Raw genomic sequence first — 22,493 nt, 5'->3', positions numbered from 1 at the left:
GAAATTTATGTTTATGCATATGTCCACAGGTGTCGTCCATAGATGCTGATTTTATAGAGATCAGTGCATGTATTATTAATGCATTATTCATTATTACATTAAAAATAAAGGGTTTTATTCAGGAAATGAATCAGTCAGTAAATTCAATAAACTATAACTTTTCATGGGTTTGACTTTGCTTTTAATAAATCGTAAAAACTTAAACAGTGGTGTCTTGATCAGTTTGACGGAGTGTTACGCTGAATGATTCACTGTGAAGAAATACAGAGAGAACAACAGATAACTGATCACCTATCAAAATATTTGCCACTTCCATGCATTACCTACAATAAAAGACACGCTAACCTTTACTCAATGTAGGTAATCTATATAATCCACTTGAAATGCTGAATTTCAAACACACACACACACACGCACACACACACACAGAGAGTCCAGAACAGAATTTTCTGAGGTTCTAAGATCACTTCCAACTGTGACATTCCGACATTCCATGTTCTAACTGTAGGAGCCAGCAAGGTAACACAGACTGAGCAGACAGAGAGAAATCGAGTGAAGAAAGTTATTTCTAGTGCTTATTTCTCCTGGAAAATTTTGACGCCTTTTTCGGAAGTGATGGATAATCAAGAAACATCAAGCATCTTCCACCGGTTTTGGCAGAGGAGCCGCAGTGAGTGCGAAGATGCTTCTGTAAGTAAACCAACTCTGCTCATCTCTGACCTTCCTTCTGTTTGTATCTCAAGGTTTTTCTTTGATGCACACAGAGCAGCTGACTGCTTTAAAAACTTCTCTGTCACCTTACAAAAGTACTGGGTTATTACAGATTATAAATTACTCAGTGATTTTATTGTACTTCATTTCCACAGCAAACTGGGAGCCAGTGTAGACAGGAGAACCCTGTTGGTTTCACCAGTGAGTCCAGGATCTTGGACATAGAAAGGGCAAAGAGAGCTGAGAGGGCTGCGTTAATGCAACACGCAGAAAGGCTGTGTGCTTCTGTAAAAGCCCGAAACGATGCTGTTCTGGAGAGGCTGGGACTCTTCGCTAAGCACGCCACTCTGCCTTCAGCTCAACCACCAGCTTTTCCCAGAAGACAAGCTCCCTCCCTGCGAGGAAGGCGGTTGAGCCCTCTTTCAGATGCATCTCATTTCAGTGTGGAGTGCATAAACAAAAACCAACAGAGCTCTGAGAGTTCGGATGAGGAAGAGGATGACAGTTCCTCTTGTGACCTGATGCTACTTAGCAGCGAGCAGGCTCAGGTGGGAGACAGAGAGAGCCCAGCTGCTTCTATCAGGTCTTGGTCCAGCCTCAGCTCTGTGGATACTCACACACCCAGTGACCTGAGGGCCATTCCTCTGATTGCAAGCTCTGTTCAGGTTGCAACCTTCACACCAGCTCCTCCTCAAGCGGTGCTACGCTCTAGGAGCAAAGTGTCCCGGCTGCCTCTGTTATCAACCAGACTGAATGGAGCAGGTCAGTCCCTCTAAAGATGTCTTTCTTTTGTTGCTGTTCAGGCTAGTTTCTGATGGAATCATAGAGACACAGGGATGTTCTGCTCAAATCTTTGGACTTTGTCTCAGTTATTATATATTGTTTATCTCAACAGTCAAGGAGGTTGCAGATGGATGTAGGCGCCAGTCTGGAAAAGATAAGGTTGAGGTTAGTGCGGAGGGACCTAAGCGCATCCAGCTCAACACTGTTCCTTCTCCTCAACCGCCAGCTGCTGCCAAGAGGACGCCTGTGGAGACGCTTCTGGCCCCAAGCCCTCCAACAGCTCCTCAAACAAAAAGAAAAGGGTCTCGACCCGGAATGATCCTGCGTCCCGCAAAGGTCATCAGTAAAGCAGGTACGTTAATCTATGCACGTGCTGAATAATAGTAATACAAGCTGTGAACTTCAGCTTTTATTCATACATTCCTTACAGATTTTTGTAAAGAGTTACAGTAGCTACACTAAATACAATGCTTTGAATGAAAGAAAGGTGACTAAAGAGTATTGTGTGCTTTAGTAGAAGCCAGAGATTGCTGCTTCCAGCCTGCTAAAGACAAAAAGGTGGATCTGCAGCCTTTGAACAATCCTGTGGAGAGCCTGTCTCTTAGCTTCAAGCTGCTCTCCTCAGATGACTGGTAAGACCTTGACACTAGAAAACCCTCATCCAAATGCCATTTTACACACTCTACTAGCCAGTAAATATTATGAGCTGCATCTTACATCAGCTGGTGCAACATCTCCCAGTGAAGCGTACATTTGTGTTTAATTATGCTTTACATTTAAAACTATCACTATTTGCAGCAATTGCAGGTGTATTAGGGTTGTTTGTGTCATTCCTGAAGTGTTGTACAGTGCAATTAAATCATTCTTGTCACATAAACATGCAGGATGAAGAAAACAGAGGGCCTGAAAACCATCCGAGCTCTAGCACAGCACCACTCAGACATCTTGAAGACTCAACTTCATCAAGTGTGCCTGGTGCTCATTGAGGAGGTATTGTGCACATTCTCCTCTTTGTATCTTTGTTTCCATCTTTGTGTTCAATGCATTTTCATTTGCCAACACGTGTCTGTGAGTGTGCAATCTTTAATGATGGTGTTTATTTTTGCTGTGCAGGTGAAAAACTTGCGCTCTGCAGTTGCTTGCGCAGCTGTCAGCACACTAGCTGAGCTGTACGTTCACCTCCAGACAGCCATGGACCCGGAGGCAGAAGGAACAGGCCGAGCTCTGCTTCTGAAACTTGCCCAAACCACAAATGAGTTTATTCACCAGCAGGTCAATCTTGCACTTGACGCCCTGGTGCAGAATTGTAGCCATGGTAGGACTGTGAGCGCTCTGCTGAACACAGGGCTGAGGTAAGAGACAAAAAGCTGCATTCATTTTATAAGCACAAGCGTTATAAGGGAATACAATAAGGTGAAACATAATCACCTGATTTATTTTATTTCTCTGTCTTTGTCCTTCCTCAGCCACCGTTGTGCTGCAATAAGAGGAAGCACAGCACAACACCTGCACCTGCTGACTGACAAATTTGGAGCAGCTCACATGTTGAAGGCAGGAAGGAGCTTCACTGAACGCTTCCTGACTGCTGTCTCTAAAATGTCTGTGGATGCTGCACCAGAAGTGAGGTGGGTTATCAAGTTCAATTATTTTAGTGTACAAATTAGTTTTTATTTTAATTTCTTTTTGTTTGTTTTCAAAATCTTTACTTTATTCTTTGAACATTGTGCTAAATGAAAAATACAACTCTCAACAGGCACCATGGGCAAATAATCCTCCATGAACTGGCTCGCCACAAGGACTTTTTGCACCTGTGGACAAAGATCATCCCAGAAAATGAGAGAAGGCAGCTGGCCAAGATAATAAAGAAGGCCAAGTGAAGTGAATGAGCTCCGCAATACTGCAGTGTTGTTTCAAAAACACGTTGTCATTGTATGTGCTGTTTTTGCAAATAAATGTTTCATAGACAAATTCACTCTCTTTTCAAAAGCTGCTTGAATTAACATTTCTCCATCTGACCAGGATAATTCAGGAAACACAACACTTTCTTTTCATACTTAAGGGTCTTTTCAAAATGAGAACGTGTCACGTTTTGAATGGAATAGAAACACTTTGTTTTTTTAGTGCAAGTTAGACGCACTTGGATAATAACTGATGACTAAACAAACCTCAGTGAAGGATCAAGACTGCAAAGTAACATACGTAATATGCATTTTAAGTGACTGAAAAAAGAGCATGCTAATCTGAAGAAAGAAATGCACCCAGTTACCAGCTCAGTGGCCAAATACGAAATAATCAGATGGTGATCCTTAATTCTAGTCAAAGGTAGCTGGCAATTAACATCTCAACTGCAGAGATGAGGATGCAATCACAGAAAGGTAAAAAGAAAGAAAACAAAAAAATACATTTCAGCTGCTCTGAGGAAGTGGAAAACAATATAGCTGTGTATATGAAGAGTACAGTAAGGACTTCTGTTCAAGTGTATCTAGAAACTCTTTATAAGATGTGAAATTATGTAGATGAGATTCAGAAATAAAAATGCTTTGATAAGAAAATATTAAAGCTGCAAAAAGGAAATAAAACCTGTAGACATTTACTGACCAGTAATGGATGCTGCAGGGTCTGAGGCTGCAGTCACAAGTCTAATACAGCTAATACTGATATACAGATTAAAGGCACAGTATAGACATTGAGGAAAGACAAAATATAAGCTATGTAAAATAACAGACTCTCGGATTTGGTGAGAAATTACTGAGGAAAAGCGGAAAGACAAGGAAAATAAAGGTAGAATTACAAAAAAAGCGCAAGGATCCTGGGTGAAGAATTTAAAACAAATTCATTCACTATGTCGGAGTTGAATGAAGTCCGTAGAGGGACAGGTAAGTTGATTCATGGAAGGGAAGCGGTTTTCATTCATTCATTCATTCATTCATTCAGTGATTCATCAAAGAAGCTGGGTGAAAGAGGAAAGAATGTGGCAAAGGAATTGAGCTAATTAACTCCAGAAGATGGCAGTAATGCAACAATAAGGACGCCAGCTGCTGCAAAACTTGTGTGAAGAAGAAGAGGAGGAGGAAGAACGTCTCTTCAAATCCTCGGTGTGAAACGCATTGCCAGGCTGTGGCTACGTGCTCCCAAAGCGACGGCGCAATGGAGATTCTCTTTCACACAAATGCAAAGAAGGAGCTTTTCTGCGCGCTCCGTGCCGCGCTCCTCCTCGTCGTCCTCTCCACAGTCACATCTGCAGAGGAAGACGCTCATGTGAAAAACTCCCAGTGTCACAACTACGCGGGAGGACACGTCTATCCTGGGGAGGCTTTCCGGGTGCCTGTGTCTGACCATTCCCTGCACCTCAGCAAAGCCAAGAGTGAGTTTGTCTCATGATTTCAGCCAGAGGTGACAAGTTAGTTTGTGCGCAATGAAAGCGCGCAGAGGTTTGCTCTTCTGTTGCGAACAGCTGCTGCAGTAGCGGCTTCAGCGTGGTGCTGCTCCTGCTGCCAGGACAATGGAAACATACTGACAAGTGTCTCTCTGCAGCCCGTGTTCATATTTCACTGGCGTATGGTTTAATTCTCTTTTGACAGCGGGAGAGGTTATTGAACTTTTAATCAGACGGGTTTTGTAGGACACGTCATTCTATGAAGTTCACTGGATAGGGATCTTCCCTCCGCCCCCTCCGAGGGCACATGACGGTGTATGGCCCAGCACCAGCACGGCTCGTCGGGGAGGGTTGAGTGTTGGACACAATAACAGAAACACTTTGAAACACTCAGAGGCATCTGCTGTTAACTCGCGAGGGCTTGTTTAAAGCCCTAACATACACTGTTGTCAGCACATTAAGTGTCTGAGTTGGTCATTAAGCTTGTGGCCCTGCTCCCCTTCACCTTTTCACTCTGTTTGTCATGTGTCCTCATGTGGTGTGAGACTTTACCCCACGCCACAGGACTGACTGCTGTTCCAGTTTTTGTGCAGGAGCAGATATGGGTCCTCCATAGGCTAACTGAGCAAATGCATTCAAAATAATGTAATGCATGCAGTGTGAGAAGAGAACTCATCAAAGTAACGATGACTTATTATTGTAGATGCAGGACTGAACTGGCAGTTTATGACAACCACAATCGGGTAGGGCAAGGGAAGAGTATCGGGAAGGGACAATCTTCATTAACATCTCCATAAGCTGTGCATTCGCGCCATGTATAATTAATATAGAAAATTAGAAAGATACAAAGAGGAAAAGGCTTTTAAATAGTTAAAACAAACAGCAAAACTCTGCACAAAGTAGGAAATAGCAATATGAGTAAATGGGATATGAAATATAGATATATATTGGAGTTAAATTAGCACCAATACAGAATATTATGAGCATCTCAGTGTGCCATTTAAAAGATAAAGCACCCCTGTAATCTTTTAATCCCTGTGAATTTTTGCAGGACATGTGACATTTAATATTTGTAGCCTCAAAATGCATGTAATGGATGTAAAGCATGAAAAAAATACATAAAAAAAATAATATACTTGTTTTATTAATTTATATATTCTTCACACTTCAGTTTCAAAGCCTGCACCGCACTGGGAGGGAACAGCCGTTATTAACGGTGAATTCAAGGAGCTGAAGCTGTCAGACTACAAAGGCAAATATCTTGTCTTTTTCTTCTATCCCCTGGACTTGTGAGTAACATCTGACACACACATTACATAATCGCTTCATTTGTGTGCCTGGGCTCGCTGCACCACAGACTGTATTCTTACATAAATGGGTTTGCTCTGTTTCTTTGTAGCACATTTGTCTGCCCCACTGAGATCATTGCATTCAGCGATCGTGTGCATGAGTTTCGTGCCATCAACACAGAGGTGGTTGCCTGCTCCGTCGACTCCCAGTTCACCCACCTGGCCTGGTAAGTTTGCCGTCCCCATCACACCCACAAAGTGCTGTCAGATTTAAGAAGAAACCTAATAATAACGCTATAGTAGACTGACTGAAGAGGAATAATGATCCCAACAGTTTGGAATCAAATACATTTTAGGGATTCGAGTAGGCTTACATGTTTTCTGAAGGGGACTTTTTTAATATGTTTTACCTCTATTTATTGGTTAATTTTGGTTTGATTATTTTGTGCTCCTGAGTTGTTTTTTTTTTGTTTTTCATTTCTCGTTAATACCAGGATCAACACACCCAGGAAGCAGGGTGGACTTGGACAAATGAAAATCCCTCTGTTGTCAGATGTCACTCACCAGATTTCAAAAAACTATGGCGTCTACCTGGAGGACCAAGGACACACACTGAGGTACAATGTCACATTTGCATTCATGACAAAAGAGATAAACTTAAAGAAGCATGTCTTCTCCTGAACCACTGCCACGCCACTGAGGTGCTTCAGCAGTGAGCAAAAGTTACATGCTTCACAGCCATGTGACAGTAGGCTGTGCTTGAATCCCTCACAGGGGACTTTTCATCATCGACAACAAGGGCATCCTGAGACAGATCACCATGAACGATCTTCCTGTGGGAAGATCTGTGGATGAGACCCTGCGGCTGGTGCAGGCCTTCCAGTACACCGACAAACACGGAGAAGGTACGAGAAGCTCATTTATTTGATGAGCTGAGAGTCATTCTTGTTTGTTTTCGTGACTGCGATGGAGTAATGCAGCAGTGGGTGGAACTAATATGTGTTTTTCTTGTGCTGACTGCAGTTGTGTCATTTTTTTTAACAGTATGTCCAGCAGGGTGGAAACCAGGCAGCGCCACAGTGAGTATCACCGTCATGGCTGTGATTCAGATCCCTGGTGACTAACTACAGTGTTGCAATAGACAGAAAATTTCAGATAGGATACAGATGCATTTGCACATCAGTTTGTCTGTATCCAGCCAGCGCAGTAACAAATGTTATGTTTGTCTAAATGACAAGCTGTCTCTGTCTGTTTTGCAAAAACAAATATATTTTTTTATTTATTCGATTGCACATTTTATTCATTAACTTTACATGCAGTCAAGTTCAAGGTTTTGAAAAAACAGTTTATGAGTACATTTTCATATCTGGAGGATGTTAGTTTAAAGACTCACATTTGTGCTGTGTAGACTCTGTGTACCAAGAGCCATGAAGGAAAACACAACAACAATCCCTCTGACAAAACACTAAATACCAGTGATACAAAAAAAACAAAAGACATCTGCACATAGAAACAGATGAAAGAGTGTGTGGGTTGATATATAATGACTAAAGTTATAATAATAATAATAGAGTAATTACAATTAAAATATGTTGTATTTCAATTCAATCATACGAAGATATGAATAGAAAGTATTGTTCTTGCAACTGCATTTGTAATTTAAAAATAAAAAAAACAAACTCAAATGTAGCAAAACCATGTCATGTGATCTACTACTTGAATACACCTTAATAACAAATATTACTGGGACCACCACTACCAGTAAACCCCTTAACAAATTGGCCACAATTAGCCATATAGTTGGTTTTGACCTAGTCTTGTGAAACGCAAACCAGATTTGTGCTCTAATGTTGATAAATTCTTTCCCACAGATCATTCCAGACCCTTCAGGCAAGCTGAAGTATTTTGATAAACTGAACTGATCTTCGTTTCTTCCGCCCCAGTCTGTGAAATCCAACACTTAACGAAAGAACAAATAAAATATGTTTTCCTAAAATGCCATCTGTCTGGTCTTTTAGATTCACCTCAGTTCATGCTTTCGTTTTCTTCAGTGCAGAAAGTTTCAAAGCCTGCATCACACCCAGAGGGAACAGGTGTCATTGATTTTTATCTTGCCTTGGAAATTCCCAAATGCACTTCATGCATGTCAGTTAAGACAACTCTTCTTATTTACTCAAAAGATAAAACCTGTTTTCACTGGAAGTGTTTAGGGCAAACAGCAAATTAAAGTTCCTTATTATCATATGATAAATAAACAATGAAGCAGTTGTTAGCAACCTTCAACAATGCTCATCCAAATATGTACTGAAGAGGAAAAATTTCAAATGCTGGATAAATTATTTATACTTAACTTAAACCTCACTAAAGACTAATCTGAACAAGTTAACATCACATTCCTGCTGAATCCTAAATATTAAAGGGACAGGAAATTTAAAGTGCAGCAATAACCACAACACTACTGCTAATGTATCAAAGTATGTTCTGCATGTGGGATTGTTAACTGAAAGTGTAGCTGACTAATGACTGGGAGAGTTTGTGGAGAAAACATTTATGCAAGAAATTACATGACTAACTGATTTTTTAGGCTTTGCAACTGCATTTGAAATGCATCCAAAAGTTTGTTGTTTTTTCATAGCAGCATAAAGCCTATTTAAAGGACAGATACTGAAAATTAGACATTAGACATCTGTTTGATGTGCATCTCCAGCCATTTTGAGTGTCAACATACACACTCAAAACATTTAACTAAAGATGCTTTCCTGGCTAATCATCACACAAAAAGATGTCACCATATCCCATTCTTGTCTTTAATGAAGGTTTGATCACCTGCTCACTCCTGGCTGTTGATAACCTAGAAGGTCCCAACTCATTTTCTTCGTTGAAGGGAAACCAATTAACAACATATTATACAAATGGGACCATAATAAATCAATAAAAGTTTAGTTGTTCTACCAGCAATGCAAATGATTGCTTGACTGTCTGTGTGCTGTCAGAGACTGAAGAAAAACTGGTTTATTGTTAATAGGTATGCATAGGTTTCACATTCATTTTCACCCCCGGGTTATTGTTATATTCAGCTTTACAGACCTTCTGAGTTCTGGTTGTTTTTTTCCAGGTCGGGTTAATATTTACCTTTTAAACGACATTCAAATTACGAACAGCCATAAACACAAAGATAAGACGTGGACAGCAGAAGAAAAAAACAAGATGTAAAGGGTTATTTGACCATATATGGATCTTTACCTCATCCAGGGATACATAAAAGCAAAGTTCTCAAAGCTGCTGTTCCACTCTGTGTGAAGCGTCCCATACAATTCTATGTGCTGGTTTTCTAAGTTCTTTGCCGGGGGTTGAACTCCTTAGGTGCGGATGAAGAAACAAATTTTGCTTTTATTCACATTCAGAGGACTAGTGAGCAAAGGGAAAAAGGGTAAAAAGAGAAAATGGCCAGTTTTATATTACGGAAAGCTGAACCCAGGGATGTGTCTGATATGTTGCGACTCATAAAGGTAAGTCAAATGTTCAAAGCCAAATATTTTAACAACCAACAGGGCATTAGGACCATTTGACAGCAAATCTATTATCTTTTTGCCTTTTAGGAACTTGCTAAATTTGAAGAGATGGAGGAGAAGGTCGTGCTGAGTGAGAAAGGTGCTTTAGTTTGCATTGAACTTCAACTGGATTTGCAAAAATGTTTTCCATCTGTGTACACTCTTTTTAAAGCAATGTCCTACTTGTAGAGCTACTTGAAGATGGCTTTGGGGATCACCCATTCTACCACTGTCTGGTTGCCGAAATTCCAAAAGAGCAGAGCTCAGGGGGTAAGAACATGTGTTTAAGGCAAAGCTTTTAGCATTTTAAGAGATACATTTCCTAAGAAACGGGTTTACTTTTTAAATCCAACCTCTAACTTGTAGTGTTTTCCTCTAGAGTACACTGTGATCGCATTTGCCATGTACTACTTCACGTATGACCCTTGGATTGGAAAGCTTCTCTACTTGGAAGACTTTTATGTCATGCAGGAGTTCCGTGGTACTGACTTACTGACAAATACTGTATATGTATATGATGATAATAAAAGTTAATCGGTTACCTTGGCGACCTATTTGTACACAATGTCATGTACTAACTGTTCTGTACATTTAATCTTTCATCAGGTCTCGGCATTGGTTCACAGATCCTGAAGGCTCTGAGTGAGGTATGGTTGCCAATGTGCAGCTAATGCTTCTTTGGTGAAAGATTCAACCTAATCTCAAATTTGTTCAATGCTTAATATGTGTCTTTGCTTTTTCCCTTTCCCTAGACGGCAGTGAGGACTCGCTGTAGTGGCATGCATTTCATAGTAGCAGAAAACAACACAAAGTCTATTGAGTTCTACAAGCGAAGAGGAGCAGCTGATCTCTCCTCCTCCGAGGGCTGGCGTCTTTTTGAGATTGAAAAGGAGGACTTGCTGAAAATGACTGCTAAATAGAGTTTACTGTAAAGTGACTTGTACTTCTATTACTTAACTTGATAGCAATAATCCTGTTTTGTCTGGTTAGTGATTTGGAACAGTCCGAATGAATACATTCAAAAAACACCTGTTACCTTTGATAGCGAACGATTTCTGCTGATTTCACTTAATCTGGACCCCGTGGTTGGGGACACTAATAATAATTTGCATCTTTTTGTTCTGAATTTCTGTATTTCTTTATTACCATTACACTAAAAGTGTAAAATAAATAAAGTGTACCTAAGATTGAACCTTTGCTTGTTGTAAGTTACAAGACAATATTTATCCCCATGTGCCTTAGAATCAGTGGTGGAAGTTTTCAAAGAAGTAAAAGGAAGTAAAAGTAGTAAGACCAAACTGTAAAATACTCGACTAGAAGTATAATGATTGTATTGAAGTTAAGTTGTGTAAGTTGAAGAAGCATTATCCGATGAATGTATGTGATATTACAGATAAAAGTATATATATATATATATATATATATATATATATTATATATAGTATAACACATGTTTCTACATGTGTGAAATGACAATAAAGCTCCTTGAATCCTAGAATTAGGATTTCTACAGTAAGTAATTCTACCTGCTATACACACTAATAGTTCAGTTTAAAACAGCTGTATTGTGTGTTAGATACTGATAATAACCTGTATAACAGCATGTCATAATTCCCTGTCAGGTAAACATAGTTAACTAAAATTAGGCTAAAGTGTTTCCTCTGAAATGCAGGACAGAAATACAGTCGGTAAAAGTAAATAAAATACGTGTAATTTGAGTATGCACTCGATATTTTCTTATTTTCATACTTATGTCTGCCTGTAGAACCAGAAGGTTTTTCCGACTGCCTCACTGCCATACCTTTGCGTAAATTACACATAAATAGAAGTCTGTTTCTTACTTCTAGAGAAAATGTGGATGAACTTAAACTACAAGGCAACTGACTTATCGTTGTTGTGACTACACATTTGGATAGGAACACTCACTATGAAACTGATACTGTGTCAGTGTCTCACTGGAAAACTAGTCGGCGGTTTGTTTAAATGCTGGATGTTGTCTGTCTGGGGATCGTTGTTTAAACACCTTTCATTGTCCACCTCATCGCTACATGCCAGTCTGCAGTTTGGGGAGGTGAAGCACTCTACAGCCCATTTGTAGCTACGCCAACCTTGGGGCATAAACGAATTACGTTTTGAAATGACCCATTTGAACAGTGGACCTCGGATTATGGCCTGTTTGGTGCCTGCCGGTGTTATTTCCACCACAACCCTTCCGCATTTTCCTGCTGCTCTCGGGCTGTGACGTGTCGTGCTGACGGCGGCCTCGGATCTGGAGGAGCGGGGGGCTGTAGCATGACAAGATCTGGCTCCAGACGTCCTGCTTTGCTTTCAGCAGAGCTCCAGAAACAACCCCTAACCCCTCCTTCTCTGCTCCTCTCCGGCCCGCCCAAATAACACAAAATTCCCGACTGAATCCTGCCCGAGTCTGGGGGAACTAGGCGGCCTGGGAAGCCGAGGAGCGGACAGAGGCCATCCCTGCAGCATAAATCTGGTACGCGGGTTGTTTTTGCGCCTATGGCGCCCGTTTGCAGAGCTGTGTTTGTATTTGTGCCCGTGTCTTTTTGTTTTTTTCATGCATGTGGTACTTTAATTTATTTCTTTATTCACATAGAGAGGCCGCAGAGGGTTGGGCCTTTTCTTCTCAGGCCCAGGCCTCTATAGAGGCCGTAATTGGCCGTCCTGGCCTATTCGGTTATATTAGCTAGCCAGCCCGCTGAAAGGAGCGGGTTTTTGTCTGCGTCGCTTGTCGTCGCCTAACGTCTTTTGTAACAGAAGGAGTCAACGCGAATGTGCAATATAGCCATCAACAGAAGTGCAGTCGACAATTTTTCATTGCCGAGAGGTATTTTCAATTAGCGTTAAATTTAGCATTCGTTCAGACAACCAAGCTAACAAAATGGCGGACGCCAGTGTGTTGAAAATAGGTTGTAGAAAAGGAGTGTGTATGTGTGTGTGCGTGTCTAGCCTCCTCTAGCTAGCTGCCTACTACAGTGCGGCGCCAGTGTAGACCTAACATAGCCTCCCTTATTATGATCCTTTATCATGCTGCATGTATGTTTATGCCATTAGCTGTCCGTAAATGTGTGGTTTGGCCGTGACAGTCGGGCTTGGCGCATGTATTCAGTGCTAATGATACTCCAGTGAAAGGCATTACCGTTGATCATCTCATCGGGGTTTACGCAGTGTTTAGTCTTGCATGAATGAGTAGCTAAGTTGCTCTGACCACCCTTGTAGGTTTTAATATTTTTGCGGTATCTTTCAGCACACTGGTGCACTGCGTTGTGCATCACGTCTCCACGCACAGTAGGTATCATTTTCAACCTGGAGGTGGGGGATGGTACATTCAGTTGAAATTAAATGGCACCCCGGCTGCATCGTCCACACCACTGTTTACATCTCCTTAGCTCCCGTGTGTGGCAGGGAGATTTTTTTGTCGCATGTGGTCTCTCTTAGATTTCCACCAAGAAGGTAGTGCCAGCTGGACTTAAATATTACTCGAATTTCGGTACCTGAAGTAGTAATGCAGGCTTGGCAAATGTGACACTGATCATTTCACTTGGCTTACATTTGTCGCAGATACAAACACACAATGCAAATATAAATCGTTGTAATAGTAATTTAATCAGTCATTGGCTGTCCCTAACCCTAACCCCTTTAAAAAGTTTGCCAGTGAAGCACTATAATTGATATGAGGTCTTGTTGTTGTGTTCAAATATGTTAAATTAAAATGTCAAACGAAGCTCTCCACAGAGAAATGTTCATTTCAGCTGCAGAATTCAAGCCAGAGCACTTGGATATAAAGCAGAGCAGTTAGTATAGCTTCAAGATTAACATGATTGACTAATCATATAAATGTATATTTATTGTTCACATTAATAAGGCTTATTAGAACAGGGAATTGTTTGAAAAGTTTATATACTGATGCCTATTGAATGAATAACCACTGTGAAGTGTGAATCAGTGGGTCATTCTTTGATACCAGCTTTTTGTGTTTGACGCGTTCCAGTTTGTGGTGCCATGGAGTTGGACACACTTTGGTTGCTTTGAAAAAGGAACTGAGTCCTGAAACCCAGAATTACTATTTGTAGAAAATCTTGTGTGTATAATGCTTACACGATTAAGCATACACAAACCAATGCATACAGTATTTACTGCTACTAAAATGGATATGTATTAGCTGCGATGCTGAAGCTGCAGCGATTGTGCAACATCAGGCGAGTAACCTCTCTGTCATGTGAATCACATTATAATATCAAATTAACAACATGCACACCATGTTTGTATTCAACAAGCAAAGGACAACATGCTCGTTGTGGCTCTCCCTGGGCGTGCCTGGAATTGAAATTATTCGATTCTGTTTAGGTTAACATACAGTGTTAGAATCACTTTTGACCATCAGGTTTTCTATTATAAAATTCATTTGGTTTCCAATCACGTTAATGACCACAAACGCACACAATTTTTGCTTGACTGGGTGCAAATTCAGTTGCTTTAGATTTGCAGTTGTAGCACACAGATAATACTGTGTGTGAGGAAATGAACTTGGGTCCTGCTATTGGGCCACTCTGTTAGATTAGCATCATACTGAAAAAAACAAACCGGAAATTCATTAAATAATGCATAAGGATGTAGAGACTTTATTCTTAAGTAACTCTGGTGAGTAACAGTATGATTAAACAATATGAATATCTTGTCTGATCAGTCGTTGAGGTTCCTGGAGTTTGTTTATCTTTTGTTGCCAACCATCTAAGCTTTCTGTTATTTGTTTTCAGCTCTTCAGTAACAAATGCAGTGCGAGGACAATGGATGAGGATGTCACCAGGCTTTCAATACATTCTGAAGAGCCTAAAATAATATTACACGGATCGGGTAATTAGCCATGCTTAAATTAATGTTTTTTATTTACAGAAAGTTAGTGCATGGTAGTGTTGGGGTATTTCAAGAAGCAGGACTCTTTGGTTAGCCAGATAACATGAAATATTTGAATGGCATAAGTAAAGTCATCTGGAGTGATTGTTATGGGTGTTCACTTTAAAATCATAAGGTTGCATGATGTCAGAAAGAAATTAGTAACACTTAATTTGCCATTTAAAACATACACACACAATTGAGTGCTATCTGGTTAACTGGATAATCCTGCTTCTTCCAGATGAGGGTGGTGCCAGCGGGCAGGAGTTTGTTGTGGAGCTTCAAGAGACTGTGTTGGTGTCAGAAGGCGAAGGGGAAGGCATGGCAGTTCACAGGTTTGCCCCAGATGAGCTAGTCATCCAGGATGCTGTTGAGGATGTGGTTTCTGAGTATGTGCACTGCGATGAAGATGAAGATGTCGCTGTAGAAACCTGTGTGATGGCTCTGGAGGGCGAGGAGGAAGGTGTTGCCATGGGAGACATCCCCGAAGATGGGTTGGACCCAGAGCAGCAGGAGGATGACCAAGATGGCTGTGGAGATTATCTAATGATATCCTGTAAGTTTACTGCTCTGCTCTGCTGGGATTGCATTTACATGTGCTGTTGCTCCTCTGGAAAGCATATGGACCCCATTTACACTTAGTCACTTTAGCAGATGCCATCTGTGTAAATGCATCCAAGAAGCATTGAAGATGGATTGAAATGTAGTATGTGAAACCACTTTCAGAAATGGAGGAGGCAGTGGCCTTTTTTCCAGATGTTAAAATGGTGTAAAGACAGCATTCCCTCAAAGATGGACACATAAACCGTGCTCCTCCTATAGTGTAACTATGTCAGCAAGCAGTTTGTGGAAATGCCTGCTGATATTCTTAATTCAACCATGTTCTGACTCCTCTGCCCTAAGAACAGCAGTTAGATTACACCTAAATTGGCCAGTCTGTTTATGTGTTTGTGTTAGATTATAGATCGTTGTTAGCTAATGTTAAAATGCTCTTATTGTTGTAGTTAAATTGCTAAAGAACAGAAGTTACTCTTCTTCTGGGGTATTTGGCTGTTACCAGTTTCAGGTGTATATTACCTCCTCCTAGACTGGGTGAGGGCTGACCTTAATTTGCATGTAGCCAGGAAAACGAAGACTGGTTGGAATCAGAATCATGATCTGACCAACAAAGATCCATATACATGGCTAAATGACAAGACACTAAATGTAGATGGGGCCTTTATACACATAAATGTGAATTAAGTATATCACATGATATAATTTTAATTTCATTTTTTTTATTTGTATGGTTTGCAGTGTTTTTAAAATGACATAGGCTTGCTTACAACTAAGAATATAGCAGTTTGTTTATTTCTGGTTGAGTCTTCAGGTTTATGATAGCTATTCAGATACATCTCTGTTCTTCACAAACTTGTGACACTTTTTGTCTAAATTATTGACTGGTTGTTGCTGACAGTTGAGTTTGTAAACTGTTTGGACTGTAACAAATGTCAATTTTGAAACATCCCTGGCACATAGCCATGTGATTAGCACATGTAGCCAGTTTTCTTTCATGCTACAATAAATGCAACAGTTACTCCGTACTGACCAAACCACTGAATGTTTTTGCTGTTGAATAGACATGAAGCTGACTGTCATGTAGTGTTAGTAATTAATTTATACTTTGTTTTAAGATGGCTAAGCACTTATAAAAGGCTATGAGGTGTTTGAACTCAGTTACATTTTGAAATGATGGCATATAAAGTCAGTTGTAATTTGCTGTTGTTGATAACCCAGAACTACTCCTAAACAATTTATTTTGAAGAAAACTGATGGTATCACATCCCAGAATTGACTGCATAACATTTATTAAGTATTCAGAAAAGCGTGAAGTATTAATTGTGATCATTACTTTAGAATTCAAGAATGTTGTGAAATGGTAAAATAGCGTTCAAGCTGCATCTTCACTCAGCAAAAATAGTGGTACGTTGTTAAATTTAATTTACTGTTACCAGCTCATGTCTGGTAGACCCCACACACACTGGCACGTCTTTAATGAAATGCGATTTGTGTCCTCCTCCACGGCAGTGGATGAAGCTGGTAAAATGGTGTCCGAGGATGGAACAGAGGTAACAGTGGAGGGAGCTGTGGAGGACCAGGAAGTGGAGAAGGATGAGGATGGACAGGAGGTGATTAAGGTGTACATCTTCAAGGCTGATTCTGGGGAGGATGATATGGGTGAGTAGAAGTAAAGCTTTATCTTTGTTAAGGTTATGTTTTCACCCTTCACTAGTACTAGTACTAGTGATTTCCACAAAGTACCCTGTTGGATGTGGGTTTGTCCATGAAATTCTCTTGTTTCAATACCATGTAAAACAAAACTCCTCTTTATGCTAGCTGACTGGTTACAGTTTGTATTACATCAACCACCAACCAGTACAAATAATTAGAAAATATATAAATGTAGAGGTGCACTGATTGCAGTTTTCTTCCAATTCCCCAAGAGCTGTAACTGACAGTACATATAGACAAAATCAGTGTTTCTTCAATGCAACATTTTACTTTCATAATAAAAGAAATTATTTCACTTTATATTTTCCTCCCAAAATAAAGCAACTGGAAAGAGCTACAAATACCAAGCAAAAGCAGGTGCAACAGATTTATTTAACAGAAACATATGTCAGTTACTTGTATTGTTTTACAGCATGCTTATAAATTGACCAGGACTGAGATAATTTATCATATTTCTGAAGCCTCTGTTCTCAACCATGGAGCACAGTTGATCATCCAGGGCCATGAATTCCATAATTTTCCTGTTAATTGCTTTGGTCTTTTCACTGCTCATACCAAAGAAAGACGAGAGATGGCGTTGGCTTGTGTTTGGCACTGAGCTCTGGCTAGCTTTAGCTTTAGCCGTTTTTGCTTTGCTAGCTTCTTCAAACTGGGCACGTTCAGCTGGTTGATGGTGTTTCAAATGTCTGATAGGGTTTATTGTTCCAAACGTTTTCATGGCACTCTCCAATGGCTTACTTGGGCCTTACATGTATTACAGATTGCGAGCTTTGTGTTTTTTGTCCACGATAAAGACATGTTAGTGGGTGGCTGTGATGTTATTGCCTGCCCCGCTGTGGGTATGTGCTGTGCATGGACAAAACTAACCAACTAGGAGCCAGGGATACGGGAGACTGCCCCGCCACTCTCTGCTCTGGGCTGAGAATGCTGAAAACTGGCCAGTTCCGGTCCCTGTCGATCGGTGCATCACTATATAAATGTTATTGTTGATTAGAAGAACTGTCTCTTTGTGGAAGTTACTGGCCAGTAATGCCCTTTTCTGTTTTTGGAAAACAGGATGTCTGTCCATCCTTGGTGGTCATCTTAAAATAAAGGAATGAATGGATTTATGACAGTTAAAACAATTTTTTGGCCTGGCATTGTTTCCCTTTAACAGAGACATTGGGCAGATTTGCCAGAACGTGAAGGATTTAATAGGTGTTTTTATTCTGCAGGAGAATCGGTTGACATCAGCGATGGAGACACAGAGTGTGGGGCGTTAACTGAGACTTCGGGCCAAGCGCTCAGAGAGAAGATGGTTTACATGTCTGTCGGGGATTCTCATCACAATCAAGGAAACCATGGTGAGTAATTTACATCTAACGAGGAGGGGATGACTGACATGAAACTAAACGTCACTAGTTTTTTGGTTTTGTACATGTTGGGCTCATCTACAGGTGGGTCCAAGGTGACTGATGAGGTTTATATGGAGGTGGTGGTAGGAGGTGAAGAGCCAGTAACTCACGACCGCTCGTATGACAGCGTGTCTCTAAGCAAGGACTTCATGCCTGTGGCCTGGGCAGCTGCGTATGGTCAGCACCCCTGTCTATTAAATTGCTTTTAAAACCAAATTGGAAGGCTGTGCATCAACCACGTCTATGAGTGTCTTGGCTTAAGCTTTTACAGAAGCTGTCTTTCGTTTTTGTTGTATTTATTGGTTTATTTAATTTTTGTGGTAAATACATTCTGTTGGTCTTGCAGGTGCGGAGGATAGTGAGAGTTGTGAAAACCGAAACGGTGCAGCCAGCGCCCTGCTGCACATTGATGAATCCGATGGGGTCAATGAAATCAATAGACAACGCAACAAGAGCAAGAGACGGTCTGAGCCTCGGCAGGTACAGACAGGTAAGAGCAACTCGGAGGACATGGAAATCGTCAGTTTTGGAAGAATGTAAATGGAATATTCTCATCAAATAACACATTGCGTTTGTTTTTGGTGGCAGTCTTTGACATTAGCATGACTGGGTTCAGTCCAATCTGTTTCAAGTGGCTAATTTGTTTGTCATTTGCCTTCCCTGTTCCACGTCATCCTGTTAATTGTGCAGAAGAAAAATGTGAAAAAAATAATCATTTTGAATAATAATTTTGCTGTGACACCCCTCGGTGGCAAATCTTGTGTCCACAGCAAGCGATAAATAAATAAACAAATGCGTAAAAAATAAATAATATCACAAAAGAAATCAAAACAACTGATTCTGTGAGAGACAGAGTCAGTTCCCACAACAAACATTATACATGCGTTACCAAAGACTATTGTGTTTAAAAGGAGGGGTCGGCTGGTAACGGGTGCAGTTAAGCAGTGGGTGTGTTAGCCTAACTTAAAAGAATCATTATAAATATAATTGTTACTGCTGCACTGTGCTAAATATGTCTAATCTGTACATATATATTCCCAGATTTTACAAGATTTATGCTGGAGATATCTGACTACGTTGTCATTTCTGTTTCCGTCTTGTCATTGTTCTCTCCAGCCATCATCATTGGTCCATATGGTCAGCCTTTGACAGTTTACCCATGCATGCTTTGTGGCAAGAAGTTCAAGTCACGAGGTTTTCTGAAACGCCACACCAAGAATCACCACCAGGATGTTCTGACAAGAAAAAAGTATCAATGTACAGACTGTGACTTCACTACCAACAAGAAAGCCAGCCTGCATAACCACATGGAGGTGCACGCTCTGAGCAGCAAGGCCCCATTTGAGTGTGAAATGTGTGGCAAGGAATTCCACCAGCAGGCGGCGCTGTTTTCTCACAGACTGCAGCACCACCACAGAGAGCCCAAGAACCAGGCGCCTCCACCGCCCACCAAAATGCACAAATGCAAGTTTTGTGACTATGAAACTGCAGAGCAAGGACTGCTCAACCGGCACTTGTTGGCTGTTCACAGCAAAAGCTTCCCCCACATCTGTGTGGAATGTGGGAAAGGTTTTCGGCACCCGTCAGAGTTGAAGAAACACATGCGCACGCACACTGGCGAAAAGCCTTACTCCTGCCTGTACTGCGACTACAAGTCGGCCGATTCTTCCAATCTCAAGACGCACATCAAGACTAAGCATAGCAAAGAGATGCCATACAAATGTGAGCGCTGTTTCCAGACCTTTGCAGAGGAGGAGGAGCTGATGCAGCATGGACTAACACACGAGGAGAATAAGACCCACCATTGTGCCCACTGTGATCACAAAAGTTCCAACTCCAGTGACCTGAAACGCCATATTATATCTGTTCACACCAAGGACTACCCACACAAATGTGCCATCTGTGGTAAAGGCTTCCACCGACCGTCTGAACTGAAGAAGCACTCGGTATCCCACCGCACCAAGAAACTCCATCAGTGCCGACACTGCAACTATAAAAATGCAGACCCTTTTGTTCTCAGTCGTCATATCTTGTCTGTCCACACAAAGGAGCAACAGGCCTCTCCCGAAAAGAGTGAGGTCAAGAGGACAGAGACACACACCCCTGTTGCGACACCTAAAAAGTCTGCACCCAGTGGGTCCAGTGGCTCTGGCCCACCAGGTAGAGTCAGTGCAGCCAGCTTAGCCAGCAGTGTGACTGTAGTTATTGGCAAAGGACAAAAGGAAAGGAGAATTTACCAGTGCCAGTACTGTGACTACAGCACTGGGGATGCATCGGGTTTCAAGCGACACGTGATTTCCATTCACACAAAAGACTATCCACACCGCTGCGAGATCTGCTCGAAAGGCTTCCGGCGACCCTCGGAGAAGAACCAGCATATCATGCGTCACCACAAGGATGTGGTGCAGGCGGAGTGACTCTGGCCGAGCCAAATACTGTGCCACAACGAAAGAACAATGTTGAAACAACCATCACACCCCTATCACTGCACCCTCAGAACAGCACCGTTTATGCTGAAATAATGTGGTGTGTGCGTGCTGCACTTGGTCCATTCTGTTGTTTTGCTCTTTTTTGATCCTCAGCCTAATGTTTGTTCAGAAGTGTATACACGTGTACATAACGTTAATGCTCTGTCAGAGTTAGCAACAGAACCCCTCCGTAGACTTGCACTTTTTAACTGCATGTCCCTTGCTGGTGACGGTGTGCATGGCAGATTGTGCAGATGTCTCTTTGTAGATATACATTTTTAATTTTGCAGGAAGCAATCAGTTGTCACTCAAAATGGTCCTAATTATTTGTCTCAAACATGAAGTGTAATTTACTTCATTTTTTTAAACTGTACTAAACACAGCAGTATGGATTAGCAACCTCTTCCCAGTAGCACTTGCCATCCTGGTAAAGATCAAGATGAATGCAGTAATCAAGTTGTGTATGTGTGTGAGAGATAGAATATGACTGAATGAAAACCATCCGTTGTGCTCCCCGGTGCTCTTACCCCATCAGTCTGTAACATAGTGCTTCTCGTTGTGTTTGGCGGAAACAGAAGGCTGGCTGTGTACAGTACCACATCAAACGAATCAGTCATTCTTTGCTATGTGCACCGGGGGTCTACGAACATGGAATTAACACAAACTACACAGTGAAATAGTCGATGTATCATGGTAGTGAATAAAAGCTCACATATGCACCTATATCACCATGCCATCTTTACCCCGTTGCTTGATTATCCTACAGCAGTCTGATATCTCATTTTCAAGTCAGTAAGTGTACTGTAAGTTGTTAAGGACTTGTGCCCAAAGCAGCAGAGATGAAGCCTTGGCTGACAGTATTGAATCCAGTAATGCAACCCCAGGGGTGAAATGTCAGTTCTTTGAAAGAAAACAAAAAAAAAAAAAGATTTTTTTTTTTGTGATGAAGAAAATGTATGCTTTCAACCTTACCGATAATGAGCTCTTCATACAGATGGTTTGTTTTTCTATGAACAAATTTGTTTTTCCTATGAATTGACACAATATCTGTTAAATTGTAGAAAAAGCATAATCTACAAGTATCAGTGTGATACAAATATTAGGCTGGGTTAAAAAAAAACATTCATATCAGTATCCTAATGTAACTGTGTGGTCTAAATTTGAATCATACAGCCTAACTGGTGCTGCTGTTATGAATCTATGGACTGAAGTCTGAAGTTTCCCACAGACACACACACACACACACACACGATGTACTTTTACAAGTAGAAAGGGAAAAATGTCTTTTTAGATACAACTTCAGAAGACAGGTTCTGGTGGTGTACTTGTACTATGGCTTTTTACATTTTTGTTATCATCTGTGATTATTTCCGTTTTTATATTTATTTCAGTTACAAGTTGTTGTATAGTTAAGTGTAACTAGACTTCTATGGGACGTAAATTATTGTTTTGTATACAACCCTGTACAAAGCGTGTAGATGTAAACACTTGATAAAAAGGAAATCTGAACTGTGTTGTTATGGATGTACTTCAGCGTATTTGTTAAAAAAGGAAATAAAAACAAAGTATTTTAGCTGTTTGTCTTTTATTTGCCCATTGTTAATGACCCCCTTCTGCTCAGCATCTTTGGCTTATCGTCACTACGTTTGCATGTTGGAGCTTCACTCTGCAGTACAATGTGCGTTTTGCTTGCTGAAGAGGGAAAGGTTCTCTGCTCCCCGTCAACCTGAGTTTAAAGGTGC

At 41.0% G+C, this 22,493-nt stretch overlaps 4 protein-coding genes across 13 annotated transcripts; all 4 read left to right on the top strand.

The window, feature by feature from the left end:
- The first annotated feature begins 446 nt into the window (after positions 1-446).
- LOC124070733 (TOG array regulator of axonemal microtubules protein 1-like) lies at positions 447-3,671 on the top strand. 2 transcript variants are annotated; one of them, XM_046410910.1, is made up of 8 exons: positions 447-690; positions 867-1,473; positions 1,607-1,846; positions 2,009-2,126; positions 2,379-2,484; positions 2,608-2,846; positions 2,961-3,119; positions 3,248-3,671. In XM_046410910.1, the coding sequence occupies exons 1-8, from the start codon at positions 616-618 to the stop codon at positions 3,369-3,371; spliced, it is 1,668 nt and encodes a 555-aa protein (XP_046266866.1). In that variant the 5' UTR covers positions 447-615; the 3' UTR covers positions 3,372-3,671. The 2 variants fall into 2 exon arrangements, with proteins under 2 accessions (XP_046266866.1, XP_046266867.1); XM_046410911.1 differs by having other exon boundaries at positions 448-690; positions 2,012-2,126.
- Positions 3,672-4,541: 870 nt separating this feature from the next.
- prdx4 (peroxiredoxin 4) lies at positions 4,542-8,155 on the top strand. Its single transcript, XM_046411498.1, has 7 exons — positions 4,542-4,858; positions 6,042-6,159; positions 6,270-6,386; positions 6,654-6,776; positions 6,934-7,064; positions 7,204-7,238; positions 8,031-8,155. The coding sequence occupies exons 1-7, from the start codon at positions 4,642-4,644 to the stop codon at positions 8,079-8,081; spliced, it is 792 nt and encodes a 263-aa protein (XP_046267454.1). The 5' UTR covers positions 4,542-4,641; the 3' UTR covers positions 8,082-8,155.
- A 1,000-nt stretch (positions 8,156-9,155) lies between these two features.
- On the top strand, positions 9,156-11,088 carry LOC124071262 (diamine acetyltransferase 1-like). The gene is made up of 6 exons (XM_046411780.1): positions 9,156-9,668; positions 9,759-9,810; positions 9,900-9,980; positions 10,090-10,191; positions 10,317-10,357; positions 10,463-11,088. Exons 1-6 carry the CDS (start codon positions 9,603-9,605, stop codon positions 10,628-10,630), a joined length of 510 nt encoding a protein of 169 aa, XP_046267736.1. The 5' UTR covers positions 9,156-9,602; the 3' UTR covers positions 10,631-11,088.
- A 637-nt stretch (positions 11,089-11,725) lies between these two features.
- On the top strand, positions 11,726-22,324 carry LOC124070699 (zinc finger X-chromosomal protein). 9 transcript variants are annotated; one of them, XM_046410831.1, is made up of 10 exons: positions 11,726-12,201; positions 13,717-13,924; positions 14,483-14,579; positions 14,860-14,953; positions 15,046-15,174; positions 16,686-16,835; positions 18,104-18,232; positions 18,326-18,460; positions 18,630-18,773; positions 19,400-22,324. In XM_046410831.1, exons 4-10 carry the CDS (start codon positions 14,860-14,862, stop codon positions 20,698-20,700), a joined length of 2,082 nt encoding a protein of 693 aa, XP_046266787.1. In that variant the 5' UTR covers positions 11,726-12,201; positions 13,717-13,924; positions 14,483-14,579; the 3' UTR covers positions 20,701-22,324. The 9 variants fall into 9 exon arrangements, with proteins under 9 accessions (XP_046266787.1, XP_046266786.1, XP_046266789.1 ...); XM_046410830.1 differs by lacking the exon at positions 13,717-13,924; XM_046410833.1 differs by lacking the exon at positions 14,860-14,953.
- The last annotated feature ends 169 nt before the right edge of the window (positions 22,325-22,493 follow it).

The sequence above is a fragment of the Scatophagus argus genome, chromosome 14 (assembly GCF_020382885.2).
Source record: "Scatophagus argus isolate fScaArg1 chromosome 14, fScaArg1.pri, whole genome shotgun sequence".
Classification (NCBI taxonomy): domain Eukaryota; kingdom Metazoa; phylum Chordata; class Actinopteri; family Scatophagidae; genus Scatophagus; species Scatophagus argus.
This window is presented reverse-complemented; position numbering and strand designations above follow the sequence as displayed.